Source organism: Pyrgilauda ruficollis, unplaced genomic scaffold (assembly GCF_017590135.1).
Source record: "Pyrgilauda ruficollis isolate IOZ18807 unplaced genomic scaffold, ASM1759013v1 scaffold13, whole genome shotgun sequence".
In the NCBI taxonomy this organism is placed as follows: domain Eukaryota; kingdom Metazoa; phylum Chordata; class Aves; order Passeriformes; family Passeridae; genus Pyrgilauda; species Pyrgilauda ruficollis.
The window spans coordinates 5341275-5352871 of NW_024511432.1; the positions used below are offsets into that span (position 1 = coordinate 5341275).

Genomic DNA, 11597 nt, shown 5'->3' on the forward strand with positions numbered 1-11597 from the left:
TCATGGCCACTGGATGGGAGCATTTTCCTTCCAAGCATTCTCTGTCTCCCCTCAGGCAAGCAGATGGGCAGCATCTCCTCTGCATTGCTTCAGTCCTGTCATGTGAGCACACTTCATGTCCTGCACTCCTGTCCTCCCCAAACACACCAGTGTCAACCTCCCTCAGCTCCTACACAGCCCTCTGCTGCTGCCTTGCAGTATTAATTTGGAAGGTTAATGGGATTTTGCTAAGTTAAAACTGCTGTTTTGTCAACGGATGCAAGTCTTCTGGAGAATGGATGCATTTCTCCAGGGACTGAGGTTGCAAACTGCATGGGTAGAATGTAGCCCTATGTACTACTAAAGAAAAAGCTTCAGTGAAAGAGGAAAGATGTGTGTGGTGCAGCAAATCAAACCTCCAGCTGTGTAAACAGATCAATAAACTGATTTGTGTTTGCTGACCAGAAGAAAAATCTAGTTGCAGGTACTCCATATTCACCATTTGTGGTGAAACTAGAGTAATTGGAATAATGAGAAATCCAATGTGCTTTTGTTTGGAGTTTATTCTTCTTTAGGATTCATTAAACTGGACAAGCCTCTCAAGCTTTAGGCTGGCTATGTAGCACAGTTCCTAGGCCCTCAGACTTCATAGATTTCTTCGAATTCCAACTCATCACATTTGCCATCTTTTAATAAGACTTGAAAAGATTGAAGTAGTATTATTCCTGGTATTTAAAGACTCATTTCACTCACCAGCATCTCATTTGACTGAAATTTGAATGCATTTGGACAGCAAAATAGCTCCTGGGTTTGCTCAAATTCCAGGTTTCTGCAATTACTTACACTTGGAAGAGAAAATAATGCTCTCCTGCATGTCCTGAAGATGTATTTCCAAGTACTGTTGTGCCAAATACTTTTCATTTGAGCATCTCTTGCATTTCGGACTTAGGTGAAAAAAAAAAAAGAGAGGATGGAGGTGCTGGCATGATTGTATTTCTGTGAGGGACCATATTCAGAAAGGTAAAAGGTTTTAGGGTAAGAGGGGAAGAAATACCCAGGAAAAACCGTGAAATTGGAGTTGTGTGGATGTGTTTTCTCCACCTGAGGGGAACAAAAGCTCTTTCAGGGTGAGTATCTTAAGTCATTTGAATTGCCAGTAACAGAAATGAAAATGGTAGTGAAGAGAGCAAATTGTCACCTACATTTACCTTCACTTTGAGGTAAAGCTGGTAAATTTAATAGCTGTGTCTTTAGCTTGGATGTCCCATTAGGATTGTTGGGGAGTGGAGAATGAGTCCGCTGTGAAGGAAACAGAATGGGGTGAGCTGTGGCTCCTGGGAAGAGGAGAAGGGAAGAAGGAATTGGGGGTTGATGGAGTGTAGCCAGGTAATGATGAGTTTGTGATTTTAGCTGAATGAATAGCTGAAAGGGAGGCATAAAAAAACCTACAGAAAATGGGTCTTTAAAAGCTTTTCAAGGCAAGCTTGGAAGAGTGGAGGCAAAGCCTCTTGTTGCCTGGGTTCCATTTGGATCTGTCCATCAGTGGAAGAGAGCCCAGAGCTCTGCAGCTGGAGATCCTAGTGTGAAGGGAAGGTGATGTGTTCCCACTGACATATGGCAGCACCTGGCATTAGCTGAGATTATGCCAATGAAGACTAAATCCTGCAAGTTGATTCCCCTTGCTGTTATTTAACAAATGAAGTACCTTATCCAAAGTCTGTTGGGAATCTATAGGTTTGCAATGGGATTTATATTCCCCCATGGCAGGGCAGATTCAGCTTTTTGGTTCTGTTGGTGTGAATACCATGGAGGCTGAGCTCCTCAATGGTCCATCAATCTTCAAAACAGACCAGTGTGTTCAGTTAAAATTGAGCCTTTATTGTGGTTTACCTGATTAATTTGAAAAGGATTTTTACTTTTTTTTTTTTTTTTACCTTCTTTATAAACACTTTCATGAGTCTGTGATCAGAATTTGTCCCTCTTCTCTTCTAACAAGCACCTGTTTTTTTCTTACCATTCACTGCCAAAGTACATTTCATCAGCTAAGAAAAAGCCATTTAAGGCAGATTGTGACAAACTCATTTTATTTATATATTATATTATAGTTATATTATTTACAAAGCAGTAGACAAGGGAAAGAGGAAATGGCATCAAGTTGTGCCAGGGGAGGTTTAGGGGGGGTATTAGGAAGAAGTTCTTCACTGAAGGTGTGGTCAGGCACTGGAACAGGCTATCCAGGGCAGTGGTGGAATTACCATCCCTGGAGGGGTTCAAAAGGTGGATGTGACACCTGGGGAAATGGTTTAGTGGTGAGCACAGCAGTGCTGGGTTAATGGTTGGACTTGATGAGGTGTTTTCCAACCTTAATGATTCTATGACAGAAAAGCTTGAATGTTTAAATTTTTTTTTTTTTGTTAATTGATTTAATTCTTGAAATGTGAAGTGTTATCTGATCTGCTGGAAAAGACCCTGCTTCCTCCTCGAGTATTTCCATTTCTATTCTGAATATATTCTGGAACATTTATAGGTTTTTATCCATGAAGCAAGTATTTTCTTTATATCAGTTAGTTAATATCATTTTTGGTCTCTTCTCTTGCACAGTTACTGGCAGTGACCATGTATCCCATTTCAGCTGAGTAAGCCAGACTGTTTTAGTCCTTGTAAAATAAGACTGTGGTACCCTGATCCCCCTCACAGCCAGTTCCTCAGCTAAAGCTCAAGTTCCCCTTTCCTGGCCATGCACTGACAGGCTGTGGGCTGGGAGCAGTGCTGTAACTCTTACACCATCCTCCTTTTCATTAGAAAATCTTCCCAGGGATCTGTTCTCTTGCTGGTGCCTTGAGTTTTTTGAAAAGAAAATTGCTCTCTGTAGCAATGAATTACAAACCTCCAAAAAATCAGGACATACCTTTTTTAGACCTTCTGTGGAAGAAAAGGGCATTATTTCTGGTTCTACAGTCAGTGAACCCTGAATTTTAAAATAGCTGGGTGCTTTTCTTCCTCATCCAATAAAGAGAAGAATGAGAGACAGAATAGCAGAGTTTTGCTTTTTTAACTAGACAGGGGTGGGTCCACTCAGTTACATGTATGTCACCATTATTATATGGAAATGTTCATTGCAGAAATCTGCTCAGGCTTTTTCTTAATGCGGCTTGGGATGTGATCTCCACAGACTTGAAAAATTCAGTATTGGTGGTTTCAGGACAGGTGAGACCCCCAAAATACCCAGTGATTGCAGAAACCTGCTCTTGCCTGGCTCCATTCACCACCTGGGGTTTTCTGCTGGCCATGCTGCCTCCTCCTCTCTACTATTACAGTGGATTTTGTCACATTTTTCTTCCCAGCTTTGTCGACATCCACAGCCCAGTCTTCAGCTCATGCTGAAGGAAATGTTCCCACTTCCCACCTTAGTGCAAATACAGTATTTTGTCAGAAATGAAACAATTCAACATTTGTGGCTGTAGGTGTTTGACTCATAAGTTGTTTTGGCCATTCTTGGGTGTGCTGGGAGGATATTTATTATAGGTCTAATTCATTATTTTGGGCTTATTTCTTTAAAACTAGCATATTGTAAAACAAGTTCCTTCCTCTTTCCTTGGTAAACATTATTGAAAATTTCTTACATCTAACATTTCTATGTATTTAGAACATTTTATGGGGTTGTTTCCATTTCAATTAGAACATTTATGGGGTTGTTGGCTGAGCTGCTGTACCAGAGTTAACCAGCAGCCACATCTAATTTCCATGTGGGAGTGAGACCAAGTTCTACAGCAGAAAATTCTGCCTAGTTTTGGTTCCAGGATCAATGCAGAGGTCAGTGCTTCCTCCCTAAATGTGTGCCTTAAGATGAAGAGTCAGAAGAGCCCTGAGGGTCTGGTGTCAGAATCCATCCTCTGTGAGCTCCTGTTCCTGCGGTAAGGGCTTTGTGGGATAGGAAGCACTTGGACAGGGGAAGGTCTTCAATGACATACAGCTACTGTGCTTCTGGTAGTAGTTGTAGGATTTTGGAAGGTGACCTGAGAAGATGAGGGAGGAAGGAACAGGACATAGGTCTGGGAGCCTGTGTGTGTCATGGTGCAGCAACTGGAGCAAGCACAGGCGTCTGGGGGTGTGTGACTGCTGGGAGCATGGAGCTGGACACATGGAAAGGGCCTGGAAACTGGGGGTGTCCATGTGTGTGTGTCTAAGGACAAGGAAAAACTCCAGGAAGATCTGGGGACCAGATGGACCAGGGAAGGCCCAGCCACTGCTGGAGAGAAGGTTGGGTCTGGGGGTTGACTGAGACCCTTGAGTGTGTGCACATGGGTGTGTCAGTGTCTGCAGGCTGCAGGGTCAGCTTCTGAGTGCCTGAGCCCAGCTGCTGCAGGGATCTACTCTGCACCTGTGTACCTGCACGTATTTCCCACTAATTCAGCCTCTTCCCCTCACGTGGAGTAGTTGTGTCTCATTCTCCTTGGGCAGATACTGCCAGTTACAGCTTGGAAGATTTGAGGATAAAAGAGAGAGGGGAAGCAGCAGAATGCCCCGAAGCACCTTGCAGACATGGGAGGAATTAATTAATCAGCAAAGCTGTGCCGGGATGTTTCATTCCAACCATTTCTTTTGTGTTTCAGCCCTGGCCCAGTGTGTCCAACCTGGCCAAGGATTTCATCGACCGCCTGCTGACGGTGGACCCCAGCGACAGGATGACGGCCCTTCAGGCCCTGAAGCACCCGTGGGTGGTCAGCATGGCAGCCTCCTCCTCCATGAAGAACCTGCACCGTTCCATCTCCCAGAACCTTCTCAAGAGGGCGTCCTCCCGCTGCCAGAGCACCAAGTCAGCGCAGTCCACCCGCTCCAGCCGCTCCACCAAGTCCAACAAGTCGCGGCGCGTGCGGGAGCGGGAGCTGCGCGAGCTCAACCTGCGCTACCAGCAGCAGTACACGGGCTGAGCGCCCGCGGGTGTGCACACACTCAGTGAGGAACAGCCAGGTTCCTCCCCTCCTCCCTCCAGGCGTTCCCCCCTCCCACGAGGAGGTGTCCCCCTCACCCCGTGCGGAGGAAAGGGAACCTTGTGGTGGCCGTCCCAGCCCGCCAGCTGTGCCGCGGGGTCTCGTGCCAGAAACGGGGGAGTCCTTGTGGGCTCGGAGCCTCAAGGAATTAAGGAGCCACGTGGGGAGAAGAGCTCTTTCTGTAGCCCAGGAGCTTGGTTGTTCATAGTTATTTATTAATTCCAGAGCGCCTAGTTTCTCTCACTTGTGTATGGAAAAAAGAAGCAATCACTCGGTGTGTCTGTGCGTGCACGTCCGTGTGTGCACATACACGTGTGGGGGTGTATATGTATTTAAAAATTATGTATACACAGATTTGGAGCTGGTTTAGTCAGACTCTGTGGTGCCTTTGCAGCGAAGCTGGAATGAGTCATGTGCAGTTAGAAGTGGGATAGCTCTGACTCACTGGTGTGCTGCCCACCAGCTCCTCGCCAAAGAGATGCCAGACAGCAGTTTTCCACGAGGGCCGGGAAGCTGCGAGGTTTCCCCCAAGGGCTGCCATCCTCCTGATGACGTCAAGGGCTCACTTGCCTGATGACATCAAGGCTTTACCCCTGGAATCGTCCTTTCCTTGTTTGCAGCAAGACCAGTGCCTGTCATGCAGGTTTTGTTGTTCTTGTGGCTCTGTTGGTCTCTGTCGTGTTACACACCTTGCACCCTTCAGAAGAAGATTGAGAATGTTGAGTTTTTTTGTGCTAAGGGGAAAAAAGAGGGGAGAAGTTTTAGAGATGTGCTTCCCACCCCAGAGGTGGGATGGGCTATAACCACTGTAGGCACAGTGTTACTGACCATGTCACTGCACCAGAATTTTGGTGGCTCCAGGCTGCTCCCTGCCTGCAGATTTGACAGGCCTCCCCTGCTTTGTGTGCCTGTGCTGCCCCAGCACTGCCATCCCTGCTTTGGGACAATGGTGGTGGGAGCTGTTGGGGTGGCCACAAATGGCTCCATAGCATCAGGGTAGGGGCTTGAGTAGTGGAAGCCCAGTCTGGGAGTGTCAGCAGTGACAGTATTCTGGAGACATTGTACAAATGCCCTAGAGCTATGAAGGGTGACTTAAGTTCACCAGGAAAAAGCTGCCTTTGAGGAGTCCTTGTGCTGTGTAGGTGATGAGTGGCCTCTTACAAAGGACTCTGAGGGGGCTGCAGAGCTGAGCTTTCTGCAAGCCTGCTGAGATTATCTTCCCAGCTAGTTAGAGCAGCAAAGTGGGGCTGATGGCACAGGCACAGGATGGATTTGGCTTTTCATGGTAGCAGAGACAAGATCAGCAGTGAAGGAAAATGCTGGGGTTTGGAACTTTTCTTACAAAGCCACACAATTTGCTTTGTGCTGTGCACTTGGGAAGGGCTTGCTTGGCTCTGGGCTGGAGGTGCAGACAGTCCAGGCTCAAGAGTCTGGTGAGCTTGGCCTTTTACTAGGATTGATGCCTGTGCCACTGTGTTTCAGTGTCAGCAGGGCTGAAGTGGTCAGTCACATCTCCAGGGAGCTCTCACAGTCACTGCTAGTCAGCAAACAGCAAAGCAGCTTTAGTGGGAGAAGATTGGAGTTTTCTGTGCTAAGGTGAAAAAGGGGGATTTCTGGGGGTGTGCTTCCCACCCCAAAGGTGGGATGGCTGTAAATACATGTAACCAGCCTGGTGTGCCCAAGCGTGTGGTGGGGAATAGAGCAGAACCTTGAGGACAGCCACTGTGTGTAGCATGAGTGAATTTGAAATTCCTTTGTGTGGTTTTGCATGTTATTTTGGAAACCTCACATCCTTTGTAGGCTGCCCTTGCTCTGAGCAACCCATCCTACCATGTCACATGCAGTCTTTCTTCCATCAGCATTAACTGATACTGTAGAATTCCCCATATTTGTTTTTTTCAACTCTATGGACTGCAAACAAAAATGTTTTCAGCATATTTTACCTCCTCACATTGTTTTTCCTAGTTTGTTACCATGATCTATAAACTAGATGTGATTTCTGACAAAGCAGGCAGCTTGCCACGTTTTGCTTCACAAACAGTTCAGTGTCCCCCATGGTACTGCAAACAGCTCTCCAAAAGCAGGAGCCCCTCTTAGGCCAGTGTCAGCTGGACCATGGGGGCCCTGCAGGTCCCGTGGTGGCAGGAGGCTCCCTCGGAGCACTTCTGGTTCTGAGCCATTGCTTGAAGAGGCTTCGGTGTGTTTGGAGCATCACTCCAGGCACTGTGATTGCTTTTACCTCCTGGCTGCTCCCATGGCCCTCCCCAGATTATCCTGCATTTTTATCCATAAAACAGGGATTTTGCCTGTGTGAGGGGGTCAAACTGATGAACTGAGCCAAGACCTCTAGAACTGAGACCCTTCCCCGTAACCACTAGACCATCAAAATGCACAGGCATCGTGCAGCTATCTGCTTATGCTGTTCCTTTATCCTTCTCTTAGGAATGCATAAAGCCCTGGGCTAACCAGGCTTGTTTCTCCACCTTCACAAAGCAGAACAAGAATCTTCTCATCTGTGACAATTTTTGCTTCACTGATCTTTTCCATAACTGTTTTTTCGCCAGGGGAAGTTCGGAGCGATCATTTGTGATTACTTGGGGCTGGAATATGTTTTGAGAAGCAGGAGGTTGCTGTGCAGGTTCCTGACAGTGCCAGGTTTTGGTGGTGATGCTCTGTGACTAGGGGTGAGTTGGCAGAAGGGAGGATCCACCACATAGCTGAGAATACTGGATAGCTGCAACTGGCTCTCCGTGGTATCGAGGTGTGTGCAGTCCTTGGGCGCTCCCCTGCTTGGGAACTGTGGGAAGAGGACCAAGGCCATCCCATAAAGAGTTTTGGCTTTTCTGAAAAAAAGAACTCTAATTCTTCTCACACATGCAACATTTTCTTGTTTGCATGGAAGAAGTGTAAACTTGGGAAAGTCTTTACAGGCTTTCCTTCTGTTGTTCAGTTTTAACACTCTTGGCTCTGTGCCTCTTCTTTTTCTAAATCCAGTATTTGTAGGAACTTCGCAGCCAGACAATAACATGTGGCCAGAGGGGAGATGAGCAGAGCTCTGTCCAAGTGACCCTGGAGTCCCCAGTGATTTTTCACTCAGTCTGGAAAACTGTGATGATCCAAATGCCATGTTGGAACGTCTGGCTTAAGAACAATTCCTCAGGTGCTTTTATTCTTGCAAGTGGGAACATTTTCAGTTGGGTATTGTGTGGAGGGGGACAGGCAAAATGCTGTAATTCTGAGCCATAGTCCAGGTGCCTTCAATCTGTCCTCTAAGAAGCTCTTCACTGTGAATTACCTTGATCATCTGTCTTCATTCCACAGGAGCAGCTCAGTGCTTGGTTGGTCTTAAGTCTCAGGAGTTTACACTTTTCAGGAGTGCCTTTTTTGGGGATTTTAGAAACTAAAATCTCTCTGAAATGTTTTTTTCTACTCTTTCATTTAATTTTTTTATGTCCTTCTTTGACTCTTGATGGTGGTTCTTAATTTGGCTCACAGAGTGTTTTTGGGAAACTTCCCTCCTGAATGTGCAGGGAGGATGGAAGTAACACCTGCCTGTTCCAGACCACCACAAATCTGAGTGCTTGTGTTTTGCCTGCTCTGGCTCACGCAGGGGAGGTGGAATTGGAATGACACCTAGTGGCAAATTGTGGTGTGTCCTTGTCCAAGCACAGCCCTGTCCTCCCTGCTCTTTGAGGGGTAAAGGGAATTAGGGTGGTTTGTCTTTTGGAACTTAGCAGTACTGTGTAAAACAATCCCATCCTTTTGTCCTGGGAGTTTGGCTGCTAAGGGGAGAGAATTACAGCTTCAAAGAATGTGGCCTATTGGTTCCTTGATTTTTATTATTTTTGTTAAGGGTTATTGGAAAAGAATGTGAAAAAGTCTTCCAGAAACTGCGTTATGGGGTCTAAAGATTCACATCCAGGTTTTGAGTGTGTAATGTATTTTCCTAAAGCAGCAGTTACCAGTCCATGCTTGATTTACTTCTCACTCAGGCTTCTAAAATCTAAACATCTTTTTAAAAATCTTAACATATCAGCCCAGTGCAGGTAGAAACCACCCTTCCTTCGATACTGAAGAAGTCTGTGCTATTTAACACTGTGATAACATCCAGATGCTCCTGCTCTGTTGTTCTTGGAAGCACACAGCTGTACGTGAAGGAAAGCTTGAGAGCCTCGTGAGGAGCTTAAGGCCAGACAAGAGGGCTCAGCCTTGCTGGCTTTGGTAGTGATTTGGAAACCAGCTGCAGTGTAGGGCCTGCTTCACGTGTTTGTTCTGGATGTGATAAACCCTCACGCTCTTCTTTGGAATCTGGGTATTTTCCTCTTTTAGGTGAGATGTTTTCTCTTCTGGTAATTTACACTATTTCTGAGGCCCTGCTCCATTTCTCAGTCCTGTTTTCTACCCCGGTGTTTGGCTGCAGTACTAAGATAGTCAGCTTTTATCTGATGCACAAACTGGAATAGGAATGATGGTTCACTTGGCTGCTGGGCAGCAGCTCTGGGTTTGGCTCTGCAGGAGCTGTGGCAAGTCCAGGGGCAAGGTAGAAGCTTCCATATGGTGCCTTTGAGGACCTGCAGTGCAGGCTCAGCTCAGGCTTGTACCACGCAGGGCAACTACTGTGTGGCTGTTACTGTGTGGCTGTGTCTAATTAGGCTGTGTGGGGCCATATGGTTTTAAGTAATGATGCTGAAGATTCGGGGGGTTTGAGGTGGGATAAATTAAAATCTCAATTGTTTGACATAATTTAGTTTTCTAAATGATGCAAAGCAACACAGACATTGGCTTCTTTGGCACCAGTGTGAGCCCTAGAATCTGCAGGGAGGTTGGATTGTCCAGGCCTCTCACCCACTCAGCTTTCTCCTGGAAAGTGTTACAAAGTGCCTGTGCCACTCAGTGCATGTACCCAGTCGCAATTGCCTTCACCACTCTTGGGAGGGTTTTGGTGCTTTTTTTGACCACTCATTCTCTTCTTTCACCCTGGCTTAAGAGTGCAGCACTCCAAGGCAGGTGCCTGCATGCCAGCTTTGCCTTACTGTGCAGGAAACTTCCCAAAGAAATAAATGTGAACACCAGGGACGTGCTGTGGCAAGCGGCATCACGGAGCTCAGTGCCTTCCACCCTCGGTGTGCCAGGGGCAGCAGGAGCTCTGCCTGGTGACAATTGTCCCCCTCCCACTGTCCTCCCCTGCCTGGTGATACTGCAGATGTGTGATGGGCGAGCTCTGGCTGCTGCTGCAGAGGTCACTGCACTGTTTGTTTGCTGGAATCCTGGAGCAGCTCCGCGGGCCAGCGAGGTGTCTTACAAAGCAGCAGCTCCTGCGCGGACGCCCCGATGCCCTGAGCTTTCCTGTTGCCTTTCACTACGGAAAGAACCTCCCGAGAAGCCCTCGGGATCGGAGATCTTCCGGCACTTGATGTTATTTTTGGTTGCCCAGTTTCCGGTGCTGGGTTGGAACGGTTTGGAAGCGACTCCGGTCTCATCCAGTGTCCCTTTCTGTGCCTTGCCTTTTGAGTCCTGGCTTTACTCTAAGGACTGTCCTGTCAGATGAGGTGGGACCCATTGTAATTAGTCTGTAATGTTCAAGTTAGAGTGTACAGAATTATTTATTTGTTGTACTCGTTCTGCTAAAACATGTCCATGTATTCTGTGTACCCCACGGCTCTGCTGTCCTTACTTCTGCCTGGTGGATCACCCATGGGCTGGCTGCTGGAAGGCAATTCCAGGCCTGATTTCCAGGCTGGGAATGATGGTCAGTAAGTACATGGAGACCCAGGAGGTGCTCACCACTCTGTTACGTTTGTCAATCACAGCAAGAGGTACCAAAGTGCCCATCAGAGGGTTTGCTGGTTTCTGTAATGCAGCTGCCAGGCCAGGAGCTGCCCAAGGGAGACCTTGTGCAGGGCTGGGATGCCCATGGGATGCCCTGGATGAGGCAACCACTCAGCCTGTTCCTGGAAGGTACAGTTGGGAGGCTGAACAGGCACTTTGGGACATTCTGTTTATTTTTCTTTGGCTGCAAGGTGGTAGACTGGGCCAGAGGAATGCTCTGGTTTGTCCACAGCTACTCACCTCTCCAGTTTTACTCTGAGCAGCTTTTATGGACCAACAGGACAACTTGTAATATCAAGTGAACAATGCACACCCCTCTTGAGATGCCTCCTCTCCAGGATTTTCCAGGGGCAGGGGACCCCATCCCAGTGGTGGCAGAGCTGACAGAGAGCTCAGCACACAGACCAGATGACCCATAGTGCTGCAGTTGGTCATTCCTGTTTGAAGTTCCCTATAGCCACCAGTTCTCTCTGCCTGCATGGTCCATCTCCACATCTTTGTTCACTTGCCTTTAAGATCAGTTAGATGCTCCCTGCAGAGCAAACCACTAAAGAAAACTAACTCTTACTGATCACTAAAATGTGTTAGCCCTAGGCTTTACTTGAGCAGATTTGTATTTATTTTAACTCAGTCTTATGGGCCAGACTGTGTTTGCCCTCCATTGATGTTCCGTACCCCTTCCTATCAGCGCATCCCTGTGTAGTGTCACACTCTCTGCTTAATAGAGTGATTTTGGGGGCTGTGATTCACACAGCAAAGGTTGTATCACCTTCACATCACTGGTAAGGAAAACTAAAC

General features: G+C 47.1%; 1 protein-coding gene across 2 annotated transcripts in view; it reads left to right on the forward strand.

Moving 5' to 3' along the window:
- Window positions 1-10621, forward strand: part of PSKH1 (protein serine kinase H1) — a 29733-nt gene extending 19112 nt beyond the window's left edge. For both annotated transcript variants that reach the window (XM_041458672.1, XM_041458670.1), the window contains exon 4: window positions 4593-10621. In XM_041458672.1, coding sequence (XP_041314606.1) covers window positions 4593-4910 — 318 coding nt within the window. In that variant the 3' untranslated portion in view covers window positions 4911-10621. The remainder of the gene's footprint in view (window positions 1-4592) is intronic.
- Window positions 10622-11597: the final 976 nt, after the last annotated feature.